Raw genomic sequence first — 18,786 nt, forward strand, 5'->3', positions numbered from 1 at the left:
ATTGACTTTCCTCTACGCAGTTCGTGTAATATTTGCAGTTCTCGCAGAGGTATTGCGAAAATTCTGGTTGGTTCACGCGCATGCGATTGTTTTTTATGTGCAAACTATACGGGCGCCTGTTGGATGCACGACATATCTCATAAAAATATATTCTATCGAAACTAACTCATATTTGAACATGAATTTTTAATATTCTTCGCGATAGCCTCGTCAGTTGGGTGTTTTTGCATTTTCATACGTCCAAAATTTATGCCACAATTATGTTGAATAGCCACGTCGAAATGTTGCAAGTTAGCACGGCCATGTTTTCTATCGATTAAATATTCCACAAGTCTATTCTTGGCATTGTCTTGATCGTTATCTTCAAAGTGTCTCTCCTGAAACGAATGAAATATCTCGAACGTTAATACCTCGGGGTATTAATATCTCGAAAAATTATTTTAACTATATTTTATTCCTTTTTTTTTTTTTTATCCAAATTTGCAATTTTTTAGGAATCACCAACAATTCATGGAGATGTAATTAAGTGACGCTGAGAAGCAATCGGAGACGTCGTCGAGTAATGTAAGTGAATTGAAAATAACATTCGATTAATTTCAAATTAACTATGTATTTTTAATAATTTTTTAGCTTTTTTGTTAACGTTATCATTTGCATTTGTTTGTACCAAAATTCTGTAAAATAGCTTGCTCTATATTAACGCCTTAATTAACGCTCTATTAACTAGTTTAGCGCGGCAGTGAATGGTGCCTGTAACTCTAATAAATCGATAATTTTACTATTTATCTAATAATTATTACATTATAAGTCGTCGTAGAGCCGTTTTAAAGAGTGTTCATTGATCAACAACGCTAAGTTAGTATCCTTTCAACAATATCGCTAAAAACGGGAGCATATTCCGATAAAAATTGTTTAATTCACCAACAGCCTTATACATTAACCTAGGTATTGGAACTCCACTGCTATGGTTTTTAAAAGTAATTTATATTTACAAATATGAGGGCCCAGGAATTCATAGATTTGTACTTTACTTGTGAAATAGCGTGGCTTTGTAAGTAACGTATACATCGATAATTACATTAAGTACATTGTAATGTATTACATTTATCATTCATTTTCTTTCGACGAAAAATGATTTATATAATTATTTAAACTCGTAAAATACATTGCTCAAATTAATTAGCGTCATTAGAATATGGTAACCAATACTTTTTGCAATTTGCAACATGCATATAGTATTTTTTATTGTCATAGTAATTCTGATCATATTTCTCTAATTATTTCGAGCATTGTAATCGATCGATTAGTCGCTATTATCTACTAGCTATATACAAGTAAGTACCTACTGGCCCGGGTCCCGCTCACGCAAATCTTGCCTAACTATTATTTACATCTTCGTTCTCTGTTTGTTTACTACCTGAAATATTTCGATACAAATGGAATCCTAGCGTGCCTGTGATAACGACAGAAGTATCAATTAAAACTAACCTTAACAGGTGCGGACAAATGAGACCCGTTTCAAAATTTAATTTAAAATTCTACATTCATTGTTATTTCTTTTGTTCATCTAATTTTATGTAAATTCTTATATCAACAGAAACTGATTGATCAGATAATATAAGAGTTTGATGAACAAAAATAAGAAATAACAAAGAATGTACAATTTTAAATTAAATTTTGAAACCGGGCCTGGTAAGGTTAGTGTTAAGTAAAGTACGGAAAATTGCATGTGTTCAGTATCGCAATATGATCAAGAATATTAACCATTAAAAGAAATACTGGCCATTTGTTGACTATTTTTATAATTACCGGTAAGGATAGAAAACCATTGACAATATCTTTTCGTTGCACCGTTCGTGCTTAACGAAGTGTATTTAATACGAATGAATCCGTTTTTACTACATTTATATTTACATACCTTTTATATACGATTATCTACGATTTTACTACTTTCATTGAAATATCGGATTGACTTCAAATATACGGTATTGTTCGTTGTTTCAAAATATTGTCATAGTCAGGCCTGTGAAAATTTCCCTAGAGGGCCGACCCAACACAAGCGTTTCAAAGGAATCAAAGAGCTCCATCTCGCGCGACGTGGCGTGAATCATGCACGATCTAATGTCTTACTAAAAGCAAATCTGTGTTCGAGCAACTTAGGCTTGGACAACGAAGACCGTAAAAGTATCGTCCATGCGGTTTCAGCGAGAGCCCGATCCTTCGATAGTGATAGAGCACTGAGGAATTTCATCGAAATGTTCTGGAATCGCCATGAACAAAATCGAGCAGGGCCTGTCATGATTACAATTCTCATATCGGTGGAGATTGTTGAGGCGCAAGGATGTGTAAATAGGTGCGGGACAAAATCAGAGAAGGGGCGGCAGAGCGGCAGCGACGGAGGCGTTTACATTGGCAGGCGTCGAACGCTTGTAAGATAAAACGGTTGGCAACGTTCTACACGTGTACGGCGGTTTGTAACGCACGTTCCGAACACGTGCACCCTGCAGTTTGACGTGTTTATCAACCGATGCACTACGGTTGCACTCCGTCGTTGCTCTCCTGCTTCTGCAAATGCGTCAGTGCCAGGTTCTCGGGCTCTTCTCTTCTTTCTCTTTTCTACATCTTGCCTCCCTTGTCTCTCGTCTTTGTCTACCCCATGTGATTGCCGCACGAGCGCGCGCGCTCGTTAATTAAAGCGGAGGACTCTCGTTAAAGTCGATTGGTTATTGCACAACCAGCCATCGATCGGCGACTCGCGATCCTCGCCGTGATTACCCGGAATTGAGACGTTAATCCTTCATTCTTTCAGTCTCTGTGGATATTTATGCTGGATTGCGTTTAACTATTCGGTGCGAATGATTTGTCTCCGTGCGTATCCCGCAATCAGAGTTCGATCCGATAATTCCTACTTCGTCGGAGAGCGCAATTAAGGATAATGTGCGGTTCTGGGAAACTCGCTCCATTATTGAACATGCGTCGAAGCGTCCAGATAGTCAGTTACGGGCGAGAAGAAGAATGTAATTGATTACGATATCACATGCCGTATTTGGCAACCGATTTTTGATTAATTTCTTTCCACGCTCGGGACGAATTGTTCCGTCCGTCTTTCAGCGAACGAACGATATTTCGATTCTAGGTTCTCGTCGTTAGATCTATGGGCGCTGATTTCTTCTTTAAGGGGGGACTGTCTCGATCGCTCACGCTCTCCATGTCTATCTCGTCTTCTTCCGTCGTATCATTAATTCGTGTGGTCATCGTTTTCATAGATAGATCTATAGGGTTATCTTGAGGTGGAGGAGGGTCTGTTTCCGATCCTGGACTGCATAGCGGCGAACCACTTTCCGAATGTTCCTTCACTATTGGAGAACCTTCTGCGTGTGTTCGTTGACTCTTCAACACTGCATCCAGATAGACTCTCTTGGTATACGTCTCCCCAGTTTCTTCGTTCGGCGAGCAACTCTGCCTCGACGTCTGAACATTGTTATTATGTGCATATCTATCATTGTTGTTGTTGTTATTGTTGTTGTTATTATTATTTGCACACGAGTCTTTACTATCGATGCTAATGGTCGTGGTAGTGGTAGCCGTCGTAGAGGGACTGATCGGACTGGTTATGTCTTCAACGATGGGTGAATGTTGTAGTAGATTCGAAGAATGATTTGGTACCAAGGGGTGAGAAGCTCCGTGTGACGTTGCGTATAAATGATAGGGTGAGAACATGGTGAGACTTGGCGGTGGTAGAAACGCGGGTGGAATCAGAGACATTCCACCGAGGTGAAAACCGAGGGGTAAACTCATCATTTCTTTGCTGAGCGCTGACAGATCGGCTACGGAGGGTTGCAGATGTGAATGCAACGGTCTAAAGCCTGGATGACCCGAAAAGGCTGCTCTTCTTTCGGATAGTTCCACGGAACTGTCGCTGTTGTGCGATTCTGGGGAACTAATACTGGGGGATGTCGAGTTCTTATAGTCGTCTAAACTTAGCATCAGGACATCGTCCTTTCGTTGGGCTGGATGAATTCCAATGGGTGGGCTTATAGGTTTTCGTTGTTGCGTCAGTGGTTGGTTAGGAAGATTCTGTTGATAGTGTTGCTGTTGTTGTTGCTGTTGTTGTTGTTGTTGTTGCTGCTGTTCCTGTAGCAGACAATGAATTTTGAACCAGTTTGATCTGCGTCCGTATCGCGAACCAGATTTTGACATGCCCACGAGTAAACATTTCCTTAGACGACAAGCCTTGCAGGCTGTTCGATTCTTCTTATTTATGACACATTCTCCGCCGTTTTTGCATTCGGTAATACTGCTTAGATTGTTGTAGGATCTTCCGAAGAATGACTGAAACAGAAATATTTCGTTGTTGCTAATACGACAATAACGCAGCATGATAATTTTATTCGCGTTAATTACGCCGACAAAAGGAATCAAGCTTCAGCTGAGGACTACAAAGGGAGACAAAATCTAGAATGCTCTTTAAATGCAAATTCAGAGGTCAAAGATTCGCTGGGAGATCCGCCATGGCTGCAACGGCATTGTGCCGCTCATAATGAGTACTGTAAAATTGTTAGATGGTAACAGTGTGCTCTCGTTGTCTCATTCATGTTGTATCGCGGAGAACCAGCCGGTGTAGGCGCGTGCGGCCTACTGTGCTCGTGCTAATTGCCCAAATGGTGCAATTCCACGATTCCGACACCGTTGCCTTTCCGTGTCGGCGTCACGAAACGGTCTCCTTTCGTTTACACATATTCTCCCTGCTTCTTTTCGATCTACTCGCGCGCCTCTTCGACACATCGATGCGTTCTACTTCCACTCGATTACATCGAGTCGAGAAATACCTTCGATTCGAATGGAATCCACTACACGGCGAGTTATGGTTGTTCGTAAAATAATTTCGTTCTTTGTATGGAAATGCAAGAGGGTTCTATTCTTTTTTTATGGAAAGAAATGGTTTTATTCGGTTACGTAAATTCAACCTGCCAGCAATTTCTCGCGTTGTTATGCGACGATTTGCGTCCACCAATGCATTTATTTGGTCTTCGTTAGCCTCAACTGGCCTTGCAGAACGTGGAGCAACTTTGAGATCAAAATTACAGGAAAGGAATTTCGAAAACCAATTCTGACACTGGCGTTTAGTCAACACGTTCTCTCCATACACGGCGTACAAACCATTTTTCTTATTTGTACAGCATTTTTATTTTTACGGTAATAAGAAAAGCCAATTTTGATGCGACAACAAACAGAAACTGCTTGACAGGTTGAAAAATATTTTTTTTTTAAATAAAGCTTGAAACGTCAGTTGTGAAAACGTATAATGATTTTGTATGTTAGAATAAAGCTGGCTACTTATAAATACGATAACGAATAAGCTAATAGTTCGAACGCGCCTGCATCGAGCGAGTAACCACGGCAGATAGCTAAAAGCTAATGGCAAAGTTCTGTCTTACGAAACGCGTGCAATTTAAGACCTCGTTCGTTATGACAGACATCGAACGTATCCATTTGAAGCCCAGTCCCAAGTATTGCGCCCCGAAACACCTACGATTTCCTGTGTAACCTGATAGAAAATTTCGCCCTTCTTAGTTAATGATCAGTCTTTAAAGAGACGCAGGTCTCAGCGTGTACGCGACATCCACTTTCGCTTTTTCTGCTCGTACGCACGCTATATTATTAATCGTTTCTGGTTCGTTTGTTCTGAAAACGAGCTCTTCCTGCGTCCCAGTGGTCCCGATGCGCGCATTGCCGAGACCCACGATCCGCCACCGTGTTCCACTTGTCTTTGACGTTTATTTTTTATAGTATAATACATCATACTAGGTATAATATAAAAGGAACTACGCTACGAGGTCGTAAGTTATAGTATTATTGACGGCATCGACTGATTTCGCTCTTTTGTTATTCTCCAAAATCCTTTAATCCTTTAATCCCTTCTCGGTATGGCAAGAAACTTGGATACGTCGTCAAAAAAAAAAAAGTACGACACGATATTAAGCATTTTCTTAAATCAAAGCAATAGTCTTTTTGTTTGTCGCCGTAAGAACAAAATTAAAATATACAAATTCGGGATCGCAGTAAGATCAAGTGACATTTGTGATTTTCTGCTGGATTCATTTTACAATGTTCCTATATCGTGGCTTGTGCTACACGTAACTATATGTAAGTGTGTCTTCCTCGTCGTTTGTCTACCTGTAGCGTCATCCCAGTAATCGTCATTGTCATCGTTATCGTTCAAATTTTTCCCGTTCTAAGGATGCAAAGTTCGTTCGTGATGAGGAAACAAGGAGATCAGGGAACTATGCGCGACAGTTCAGAAGCGATGACACAATCGAGAAAATGCTACCGTTATTACCTGCCCCCCTTGTGGCGCGCGCCTCGTGTTATGCAAACGGGACAGCAGTTTGAAACTTCAAAGTGCCGGCTCGCGCCTTTTCATCGTCAAAACCTTCCACAGTTGGATTGTGTTACGGTTTCCTTTCGAAAACCGCCCGATAAATAGACCGGCTAATTACGCCACGGCTGAACTTTCGTGGCCTAAGAAACGTATCTCTGACTCACGCCGTGGAAAAAGAGAAGAAGAAGAAAAAGAAGGAGAGGAACGACAGAGATTGAAATTCGTTTTCAATGGACAACGATAACGAACCGTTGTACCGTTTTCACTGCTTCCATACTTCTTTCTTCTGGAAGGTCTGACGAACCGCGAATCGCTCGCCGTTTCGCTATATGGACTACATCGATTCGTTATATGATTTCAAGGACCGTGGCAAGTCGCGCTCTTCGAGTTTTCACCGTGAACGATACGCGTCCCGATCGTGGGACAAATCTACGGTAACGAGAGACATTGTGGCCGCGCGAGCACGTGCACGCGCGTTTCGTCAATTCGCTCGGATCGCGGAGCGGCTTCGAGGCGGTGCTTCCGGCGCTTCGCACTTGTCTGCCACAATTGTTTCCGCCCTAGTTCACGATTACGTCAGCTCGACATTGTTTCGTTTCGTTATTTTCGTTTTCAGGCCCACCGTAGCATGTCAGCTCTCCCCTCTTCCACCTTCCTACTATTCTACTCGACATCGTTTGCTTTTACGCTCGACTCGCGGTATACTACGAATTCGACCGTACGGCTATTCATTTTTCTTCGAGAGATTTCGTAGGTCTGATTTGAGATCAAAGAATCGATTGTCGTATATATATTTGTATTTATATTACACTCACGATGTCAAGGAGATTCGAATGACTTACTTTTTCTGTGTAAGAAACAATTGTGTAATTTTCGGTCCATCCTTCGCTTATTATTATTTTAAAGCTATTAAATTGACTTTTAAATAACCGTGATTGGTTATAGGATATATGCGTATAGCCACATGTTATTAGAGTTCATTCGAACGAATCTTTATGTAGATTTATTTTAAAATATGTATAAATATGTATAATCGTCGTATAAATAATTGCGTAGAATAGCGTAGATCATTTTAATCAGGAGAAATCAGTCGAACGGGCGATTGATGTTCCTTGAACGTCCCTTTGAAGCTAGAAATTTTGGTTCTCCTTACAGAGCGATCGCTGAGCGGTTCGCCAAACATGGTAGCTGTTACTTTTGGGGCGGGGGTGGGGGACTTGGTTGACACGCATGCCTAGTCAAACGTTTAACCTCGGCCACGAAGCGGCTCGTGAAAGCGATCAACGTTTCTGAGTTTTGCGAAATTGTGGAAAAGATCGCCGCCAACAACGTGCAGAAAAGAAGCAGAGGAAAAAAGAAACCCGCTGGAAAATGTCTGGAATCTGTGTTCCACCGTTTTTCTTTTACGATCTCTCTCTCACGATTTCGTTCTGATCGACACGTTCCAAATAGTTGGAGGAAACTATCGAGAACGGAGCCTATTACAACCGAATTACAAGACGATAGTGCCTTTCAATTATCCCGGAATCGATACGAAATATCACTCTGCCGTTTCAATTTGATCGCTATCTCGACCGTTCAAACTTCCACGAAATCCATATCGTATCGTTGAAATGATCCATAGCCGACTCACCTTGCAGCCCTCGCAGGTGAACGCGCCAAAGTGGAAGCCTGCCGCGGGTTCTCCGCACACCTTGCACTGTTGATTCATCTGCAACAGAAAGAATATAACCTTCTTTTGAAGTTGCCCCGTTTTATTTGAACAGGACGTGCTCGTTGTTTTCACGTCTATCGATGTAACGAAACTTTGTCCCTCTGGGTAATTCGTAATTCTTTCGACGATTACAGGTTTCCGTTACGGTAAATGTCGAAACCACGGGGAAAACAAAATCGATGTCGCGTAATGCACTCGCGTATATTTCAAACGTTCGACAAAATCACAATGCAAGTCTTATCGTGTGCCCACAACCGATCGCATGATTGGGAAAGAGAAGAAGCTCGTTGCGCAATTCGCCGGTTTGCGCGGTACGCGCGAATCGCTGGATCGTGCAAAGCGGTGCGTGTTACGTTCAACGAGCGGAAAACCCTCCTGCACTTGCTTTTTTTCTCTCTCGCTCTTTCTCCCTTTTTCTTTGTATTCTTTCGCGATGGTCTCTCTTTAGTCTGGCTAGTTCCTTTCGCCTTCTTTAGTCGCTCGTCCAGAAAACAGATCGCCGCGGTCTCGTTTTCACACCTCGCCGCCTCTATTCCTTACTTTGTCTTCTTTGCGCCCGTAGATCGTCTAACCATTTGCATAATGCTTGAAGTGACATCACGCTTCGAAAATTTTCTCCATGGTAACGCACATTCTCTACTCGTTCTACCGATCGAGTTTTCGTCGCTCGTCGACAAGCGCGTTTACGCTTCCCTCCTTTTTTACTTCTCGTAGTTGTCGTCCTTTTTACTCGCCGCCGCCGCCTCTGCACCACGTGAATTACAACGAAGAGGGAATATGGGACAATAGTAGTGACCCACATACGTAGCCCGAGGGTACCTCGAGTCGGTGTCACCTGCGGCGACTTTCATACATGACAGACTGTCGCTAAATGGGAAAGTAAATCCCAGCTAATGGAAGAGACATCGATTGTTTGATCAACGGAGTCTCTCTTTCCTGACCTACACCCCACAGTCGTTGACACTTCTCATTCGCGGACGCTCGATGCCTCGACGTGCCTACGCATACTTTTAATTCCGCGTTCGATTCTTTTCTGTTTAGACACTAACCGCGCGCGTCCAACCTTTTCTTCGTCAGGCATCGCCTGTTGCTCTTCTTCGTCTTCCTCCCCTGTTCTTCCTCGCCTATTCTCCCTCGCTCTCCTCGCCCGTTCTTCGTCGTCTTTCTCGCCTCTTCCACGACGCCCGCAACTTTCATAAACGGTGGGATCTATCTACACCTATTATCGTATAAATTGGCTATAATAGCTGGCGAATACGTCCGAAACGATCGTTTTCTACTCGAAGAATGCAGAAGAGCGAAAAAGAAAGAAAGGAGCGAACGATCTTTTCACGGGTTAGTGCTAACAGTATTGCTACAGAGCATTTTCGAATCGAGCGGAAAAACTGGCGTATCCACGTGAAGCAATGATCGCGGTTTGTTTGCTGGACCTCGACGATTGCCCTCGCGAAATCGATCGAACACGGCAATACCACGACGAAACGTCGAACATAGAGAACGAGATAAATAGAGAGTAACGGATGGTTGGTTAATTGATTTTAAACGACGTCGTATTCTCGTTAAACGTAGCCCGAAGGCCTTGTTGATATTTTAAGAGAGGGAGGTATCTCCTCTGATTATATTGGGCTCGGCTCAAAGATCCTTCTTCTGTACTATTACTTACCGATTGATGTTCTGTACTAGATCGATCGATCCTAAGAGTCGAGCAACGTTCGACGATGCGCCCGAGCTATCGCAACCTGCACTGATTGCAGGTGTGCATCCGGTGAGCCATTCAGGGGGTGCCTGCATTCCCGAGCGCTCGATGCGAGTTGCCAATGTTTAAGAGTTTAAGCCATATTGTTGCGCTCGCGTGTCGCAACGGATACATCGTGCGGAGATACCCGCTCTTATGAGCTTAATAGAATACAAGACGCGAAAAGAATGATAGATGATTTAACGTTCCCCTAACAAATGACTTTTAATTACGGTTTCTCCGTGGGCACAATAAAACTGTTGATTAATTAAGCCGGCCTCGCATTTGCGTCGATAGATCCTGTTTAGAAGTTACTTAACGAAATTGCCGTACCCTCTGCCGCTAATGGTCGTACAATATACATGTTCGAACGATAATTATTTCAAGTAAACGTTGAAGATTCGCTTGATCGCTCAGAGATTGATAACGGAAAGTGTCCGTCCATTGTTCCAAGGAAAAAGTGAATTACAAAGGGAGAGAAAGTTTACCTCGGTCGTTATTGAAACGCGTAACTTGTACGAAAAGACTATCGGAGAGGAATTCGATCGATAATTAACGAACAGACATGACGTTCAGTTTTCATCCGATCACCATCGACGGTAAGTCTAAGAAACGGTAAACAACGATCGTCGTCGAGATCTCGCGGCCGCGATCGTCCAGCTAGTCGATCGAAGTCGTGAGAATCGTAACGAATGCCGCAGTTCCTAGCTTTCAGCGCGATCTACTCTATCGTCGATAGTGCCGCCGATCATCGTTCGATTCTACGGAAAGACACAGAGAGTGGACGGAACGAGAAGGTGCAACCGGCACCGTTCAAACGTTTAAAGGGATCAATCGGAGTTCCTACGGTGCCGCTCGGTGATTGTCCTCCTTTCTAGAGCTGACCTTCTCGATAAAAACACTTACCACGACGCTCTTCCGCTTTGTGTCTGGTACACACAAACATATACCCACACACACGAACACGCGTGGAGGCTGACAGAAGATTTTGTTGAAAGCCACCAGTTACCATCAACGCCACTTCGCGCATTAATTAAACGACGACGCCGTGTGCTGACCAATCGATCGCGAGGAGAGGTTTCTTCGGAATGGCTGGATTTTTTCTTCATTTACATGCTCGTGAAAGTCGGCGCACGGCTGTTTTAGCGGAACTATTTTAAATGACCGACGCCTCGTTACTTTCGTCGCGGCACGTCGTCTAAGCACGACTGTAGAATTTTCCTTTTTCCCACGACGCACGCTTACGGAAATGAGTTTAGTTCCGTTTTCAAACACGATTTTGTACCGAATTACTCCTCCAGTGCTTTACGATCCTACAAGCAACTAACTTGCCAAATTTCCTTTAAGAATACCAGCCTGTGTTTGAGGATTTTATGTTCGTGGCTTTTTAAGTTTTCAGATCGTAAAAGAGAAAAAGAAATGTTCTGTATGCCGGGGACCGTTATTAGTCTTTTTATTAGTGAAAGACGGTTAATCTTCCATTTCCTAAATACTCGAGTAAAGGTTGTTGATTAGAGCGCTGAGGTAGGTACGAGCAGGTAATTGTTTTATTGCTAGGAGCTATAATTATGGAGGACGATGTATAATAAAAAGCGAAAGTAATCGTCGTCACACTCTGCGATTCTTTTAAATTTCGGTCAAATTCTTTTTATCTAAAACGGGATTCGTTATTTGTATAGAACATACTATCTTTTTCAATTCGTTTAAAAATTTGATATTACTTACTTATGACTTATGTAAGTAAATGATTTACTTTTAAATCGCTTATTAATCGTGTATCGATATAACGAAATCGATAACTTGACAAAAGGTGGAGTTAATCGTTTCCGTTTCGTTACTTTTGATACGAAATGTAATATACCTGAAGCGAATTAATAAATGTACATACGAATGTTACAACAAATACAATCGTGTGCAAATACTTTCCGTAGATACTGTACTTTGGATATTTTGTATATTTTTGTAAATACTTTACGTAAACACAAAATTTCGAGATCTAGAAACGATCGACGGATCGTCACACAGGTTCATTTACGTCACACGTGCGGCGTCTTTCGACCTCATCCTCGCGAAGCATCGCGATCTAGTTTGCAGAGAGCGACTTCCGGTCTTTCGAAATGAAACGGCGTTCCGCAACGCGTGCTCCGGCGATCGGCCTTCGAACGATGCAACGTGGACCGTTTGTTTCCGATGCTATTATTCTATCGCTCTTCGATAGGCCAGTTCGTACAGATTCGTATCTAACTATCGCGCAATGCGCTGTACACGCGCTATTGTATGGCGGTCGAATATGCTCGAGCAGAAACGCGACATGGTGCATGTAATACGACTCTCTGTCTCTTTTCCGCGTGTATCACATCTAAATCTCTACGATTTCATCTAACTATATAATATAATCTCGTTACGGTATATTTCCAAACGATAGATGTGAAAACTGGATTTCACATGGAATCTTATCTCGAGTGACACACGGTGAGAATAGTTCCTTCTCGGTATCGTTAAATAATTAAACTTACGACGATACGATCTTCTCGCAGAGTATCTAATGAATCAAATAATTAGCCTAATCACGATACTTCAAGGCTTTCAGTCGAGTTAACCTTATCGACAACGAATTCTCATGCCGGACACGTTTTCTATCGTTAAAATCTAGTCGATAAATGGCGCTTTCCGTATCGTGTCACGATCGAAGACGAAGGAATCGGTCGACAGCACGCGCTCGAATTACGAAATGAAGATCGTCCTTCAGTTTTTCTTCTCAACTTGTGTAGGCACATCGGGCGATTTGTTTCTAAACGCGACGAATGTATCGCGAAATAACGTGGAAGAAAATACCAAGCGAACGTAGGATCGTTGTTATTAACTTACAGCGACAGCGACAACGCGATGAGGAAACCTGTAATTGCTAGTTGTCAGATTCGGGAATCGCTTCTCCCAGTTTTAACCGATCACCTTTCGTAAATCAACGTGATCACGTACCTTAAAGACGGAAACGATTACGCGAGATTCATCAACGACATCTTCGAAGGATGATCCTTTACTTAATTACGATATAGCGTTCATCATGACACTTTGTCATCACGATGTTTAACAGATCCGCGACACTGACGATCATTTCTACGCAATCACTTGAAGCGTCGGGTACCACGAACTTATCGGGAATCATCCGATAGACAAATCCAGTTCACTTGTAAACTCACTCTCTCCTCCTACGGAAGACACTAAAGCCAATTTCACTATACGACTTACCAGTTGTAATCTTTCCCGTAACAGTTCGATCACATAGATTCGCGAAGTAAAAATAGAATTTAAAGGCCCGCGAAAACAGTTCACATTGTACCTCGAAACACCACTTTGATTCTTTCAAGTTATTTTCCAAACAAAAACTGGGTCCACCGTCTTCAAGTTTGCTCTTCTTTCGACTAATTATTTAACGACACGCTACGCTGTCCAGGCATCCCCTTCATCAAATCGAATAACGGAAGACATGACAGCAGAAGGAGAAGAACAAGAAGAAGATTCTTGACGCGGCGATGACCGTTAGGTGAATGACTTTGGAAGGCGAGGGTGTCCACGTCGATTCTTGAATCAGCCCCCACCTCCAATTATTTTCTACGGTCCCACTTCGTTCGCTCGATCGGACGGCCGCTCGATCGGTCGGCCGCTCGATCGTTCGTTCGTTCGTTCGTCCGCTGGATAGAGGCTCGTGCGCTCTCGTAAGTATACCTCGAATGGGCCTTATGGGCACACTGTGCGTCGGTTCAGCGGAGAAGCGTGCAGGGTCCATCCGAGGCACAGGTGGGTCGCGGGTCCTCTCGTATCTTTGGTGGGGGGTCCTGCTGGTCGATCGGAGGGATTCTCTTGGCCGACGGGAAGGAGATCCAAGGGAGGGGCTTCGCTGCTCTACCCTCTCTTCGATCTTCTCTTTCTCCTCCTTTCCTCGGACCTCCTATCCTCTCGGAGAGCCGCCGGACTTGTGACGCGTACCTGCTTCGCATCCAGTTTGCACACCGAAGTTGACGGTACCGATAACGATCCTCTGTTCCCGAACACCTTCTTCGTCACGCTCCTTTCCTTCCCTTAGTGCCACGAATGCCTGGTAGGACGCACTCCGATATACTCAGTTTGTCCGAATACGAATTTACCAAATTTACTTACCTGATTTATTATTGACACGCGTTGCGTCGTCGCCAAACTCTTCGTTATAGCAAGAAAAGTTGTAGTAGATCTCGTACGCGTAAAGCGCGTAAATTCCTTATTATAGACATTAGTCGATTATGAATTTACAGCAGCAACCTGTACGAGCATATTGCAGCAACCCTCGATTAGTAACTTAATCGTGGACTTTTTCGAGTCGACACGTTTTAACAAAAGGAATCGGAAATTCATGTCTCTGATAAAAATGGTATAAAGTTTCTGGCTAGGAATACCAATAAGTGTATGAGGGAAGCGTGGAAATATTGTCAGTGAACTGAATTTTTGATGCTTTGATTCGTTGCCTTAGGTATGTGATCGTAGCTTGTTTGTTGGAATATTGATCAATCTAGACGAATACTACCGATGATAAACATTATGTACGAGCCGCTGAAGAATTAAATTGGTCAACTACCTCGTCTAAAATCTAGAAGTTTCTTAATCGTAATGATCATCGGTAATATTGATAAATATTGCCGACTGTCGACGACAAACGTTCGATTTTTCATTGAGTTTTCAATAAATATAATTTTATTTTATCCTATGCAATATATGGACGAACATTTGAACGATCAATTATATAAAATTATTTAGAATCTCAAGCTAGAGTAAAAATCATATTCGACAGGTTTTTACTCACTGGCAAATTATTTGTATTCATTTACCAAGATTGCTGGTAAAGCAATAAAAAATAAAAAAGCGAAGAGTAGCATTTTAGAGGTGGTGAATTAATTAATTACAACGTGTTTAAATGCATGTTGACTTTGCACCTGTACGTCTGCGTGGTAAAGTCTCTCTTTACTTCTCTTACTTTACTTACTCCATTCTTTTTTCACTCTTTATTTACGCTCTACGATACTTACTGGTTTCCAATTACTCATAGTTCGTAACTGGTCGTCGCTAAAATTAGTTTAAAAGAAATTCCCCGTAGTTGTGTCAAGCTCGTATCGCGCATTCCTCGTCGCCTTTCATTTCTTCCACTTTTAATTCCACAAAATCACGCGCGCTGACGTAATCTAGAAAAAAAAAAAAAACATATTTCGAAAATAATAGTTTTCTACGGGACTGTCGTAGGTTAGCGTCGTCACCGCGCTAACTAACCATACATTGCACGTCAAAGAACAACAACGTCGTTAACGAAGTTTATGAAGATAATAATCAGAACGAGTCTGTCTTAAATATCTGAGCAAGTATTTGAATGGTTTGTAAATCTATTTTTGTGTTGGATAAATATTTAATCAACTACCTTTTTATTACTACCTTTTTTCTAAACGAGGCTTTTTAGCCCTAAGCTGGATCTTCGACCTTCGTTTCACGGTACATAAGTAGGATTTACAGAAACAAACGTATTCCTCAGCTGTTCGTCATACTGTTACCATGGCCATTACGTCGCAGGCAAAACTCAATCTGAGTTCAAACTATACCATAAACGCGGGTATACTTTGTACAGGGATGGTATTTTTTTGGAATCGCTTAATCAACCCCAATGTCCTTCGGAATATAAGTGTGTTATTCCGCGGCAATGTAAAGGTACACTGTTGTAAAAATTGTGACAGAAATTTTTTTCTCATTTGTGTCATCTTTTTTACGACAGGTCTGTCAGAACGGTCGTTCTATAACTTTTTATGAGTTCAAACTGCCGTCCGTGGGTCGAAAGAAATAACTCACGGTCGTTAAATAATAGCCAATACAATAATAAAAAATGTTAGAAACATAAAGTGTTTCTACCTTTTTAGCCGGTCATTTTTGCGCACTAGAAAATTTCTGTCGCTTCTGATGGACTTATCCACGAGGAACAAAGTATTGCGTTCATTGAAACGGGAACATCTTTATAACCCCCGTATAAAACTATTAAAAATGTTTTCGTCGTTACCTGGAGACGATATCTTTCGGTAAAATACTCGACCGTATCAACGAGGATTAAACGCAGGCGGTTCATAATTGGCGTAGCAAAAAATACTTCGAGTTTCTAGCTCGACAACTCTGACGCGACCCTAATTACGTTGCAGCGATGAAAAGCAATCACGCACTTTCTGACCTTTCCGCAACTTTGTTGCGATAGATCGAAACGGAGGATTATCTTCTTGCTGGCAGGGCAATTGCCAGGTCGAAGACAACACGCAATGCTAATCACGAATGCAACGTTTCCACCACAGGTGGCGCCACGCGCACCAACTCCGAGGATCTCGCATCCCCGGCTCCCGTTCGAACGAGCTAATTAACGTTTTTTCTTTCATCCGCTGGACGATCTGCCGAGGATAGCGTGGAACTTTGAACGGGTCATGGGAAAAACCAAACCGTTGATCAGTCTAGATCGAATCAACTAAGGGAACAAACCAGAGGAACGTGTGTCGATTGTTTCTTGTCGTTTTAGCACACGATTATTTTTCTCACCTTTAAATTTCTTAATCGATCAATTGTCTCGTGATAATTATATTCTTGGAAGATGGAAGAAATTTATCTGTGTAATCGATCGCTTGTTTTACACGTGTCAGGTTGCTCGGACAGGAAGAATGTGCGCGTGCAGTAAATTATTATAATCAGTCGATCGCGATAAGAATTATTATACATGTTAATTGATGGTTTTTATATATGGTTAACAAAGAGACTAATAAGTTGGCTCGTTGGTCTAGGGGTATGATTTTCGCTTCGGGTGCGAGAGGTCCCGGGTTCAAATCCCGGACGAGCCCACGATGAAATTTCTTTACTTTTACTTTTTACGAACGCGTGTGCGCAACACTTTCACGCAGCGCGATTTCAAACTCCATCGAACGTGCGTAGCTCGCGCGCTATAGTCGCGTGTCCCCGAATGTCGCGTGTTAGACCTAACGGTTTGTTTTTTTCCCCCTAACGTTGATGGTCTTTTTTCGTCAGTCCTTTCCCTGCATAAGTAACAATTAAATTTGACTGTTTATATCTATATCCCTGATAAAGGTTACCGATGATTTTACTCGATCAAAGCATTGGTACTCGTGTTTGTTATTTTGTTGTTAACTCAAATGCTGTCACGTACCGTAGCTCGCTTATTATCGAAATAATTGTCCAAAGATAGACAAGACTCGTACAACGTATCGAATGATTTTACCGCGAGTTCGATTCATCTAAATCGTAGATATCGAGTCTACTCCCTTGGAATATTGGTTGGAATTTTTTGGAAGGTTCGTCGATTAATCTTCGTATCAAAGCAAAATTGAATAAGTGTTTCTTTAGGAATAATATATGAGTATTTTTATAAAGCCTTTTATAACTTTTACCCACTTTCGTAATATTTTAATCTTAGCATATATTGGTCTTGACAATGCTTTCCAATGCAATTACATCGATTTTTCTCAGAAATTAATGCATCAAAGTCGAGAGTCGCCAATGATTGTTGCGAAATTACTCTTGTAAATGAGCGAATGCATCAATTTTATTTAATCAAATTCGCAAGTCATTTTCTTGTTTCCAACACCCTCGATGCAATTCGATAATGTCTTTTGAAACCTGTTTTCAGCTCAATTTCTTCTCTGAACATTAGCGCCTGTATATTTCTGTCCTTTCTACTGTAACCCTTTCTAATAAATCTAATAATTCTAATAACTCACACAGCTTCCGAGTAATCACGTATCTCACACACTCTAATTCAATAATATGCAACATTTTTATTTCATAACTATCCAACAGTAATATTCTTAGCGCTGTAGAAAAGCACTCACGTTGAAAGTGTCCGCGTTGAAAATCCTTGAAGAAGAGAAGAAAAATTGCTGTCGCGCCAGTGGGCATAAGCCAACGAGTGAACAGAACGAATGAAATAAACCAGCTTACATAGTAGAAGCTGTAAGACGATCATAGTTGATCGATAGCAGGTCCGTTAACGATGACGCGAGTTCTAAAATCATCGAAATCGCGGTTGAATCGTCAAACGAGTTTCTCATAAGTCAAACTGATCAACTGTACGTTTCATTGATTTCTTAGTTTCGTTAAATAAGCGTACGATTAATAATTCGAACCGTTAAAAGCGAATGATTTATTTTTATAAATTCTAACGTACGTTTAAAGAGCAGCGTTTGTAACGCAACTACCTTTCCGCGCATATCGATTTATACAGTTGATCGACGTAGCTTCTGAATGTTTCGAGCGTCCACGAGACAATCAACGCTCGGTACCAATTTATCGCGACGATTCTTTCTCCGTTAAGTCACGAGAGAGAAATAAACAGTATCAAAACACGCGTACCTGAAACTCGTTTTATTGCCACTCTGTTGATCAACAGCGAGAATTCGAAGGATTTTTTTTACCAAGGCCAGCTCGTTATGGACGTGGAGTCGACACTGATCACTGGCGATTATCGACGACTATATAAAATCAACGGATCGACGTTTTATAGAAAGACGGCAGCATTAACGACAGGATAAAAGTCTATCGTTTTTGCAATAAATATATCTCACGGTGAGATAAGAGAGCAACCGATGTGGTTAACGAATAAACGCTTCGAATACGTTTCACAACGTTCGGTTACGGCGGTTCACTGGTGTTTACTGTGTAAACAATTTGAATACACCGCGTTGCGTTACGCTCCTCTCTTTTTCTCCTTCTCCTTTATTTTTTCTCTTCCTCTCTTTACATAATGAAGCAGCCTCGGAGAGCCGTGTGGCTATTGTGCATCGCGACAGAGACCCGCGAATCCACTGATACAATCGTAGTTAATTCGGGGCAAAAGTTTCGACACCTGACAGACACCAGACGCGCGAACGAAAAAACCGGCGAGAAAAAAGTCCACGC

The 18,786-nt window shown here is 42.0% G+C and overlaps 1 protein-coding gene and 1 non-coding gene across 3 annotated transcripts; one reads left to right on the plus strand and one right to left on the minus strand.

Moving 5' to 3' along the window:
- Window positions 1-1,903: 1,903 nt before the first annotated feature.
- On the minus strand, window positions 1,904-13,598 carry LOC139986079 (knirps-related protein). 2 transcript variants are annotated; one of them, XM_072001086.1, is made up of 3 exons: window positions 13,081-13,598; window positions 8,016-8,093; window positions 1,904-4,332 (listed from the first exon to the last, which is right to left on the minus strand). In XM_072001086.1, the coding sequence occupies exons 2-3, from the start codon at window positions 8,091-8,093 to the stop codon at window positions 3,133-3,135; spliced, it is 1,278 nt and encodes a 425-aa protein (XP_071857187.1). In that variant the 5' UTR covers window positions 13,081-13,598; the 3' UTR covers window positions 1,904-3,132. The 2 variants fall into 2 exon arrangements, with proteins under 2 accessions (XP_071857187.1, XP_071857186.1); XM_072001085.1 differs by having other exon boundaries at window positions 12,811-13,597.
- A 3,045-nt stretch (window positions 13,599-16,643) lies between these two features.
- Trnap-cgg (transfer RNA proline (anticodon CGG)) lies at window positions 16,644-16,715 on the plus strand. The gene has a single exon. It is a non-coding gene; the product is annotated as a tRNA-Pro (tRNA).
- Window positions 16,716-18,786: the final 2,071 nt, after the last annotated feature.

The sequence above is a fragment of the Bombus fervidus genome, chromosome 4 (genome assembly GCF_041682495.2).
Source record: "Bombus fervidus isolate BK054 chromosome 4, iyBomFerv1, whole genome shotgun sequence".
In the NCBI taxonomy this organism is placed as follows: Eukaryota; Metazoa; Arthropoda; class Insecta; order Hymenoptera; family Apidae; genus Bombus; species Bombus fervidus.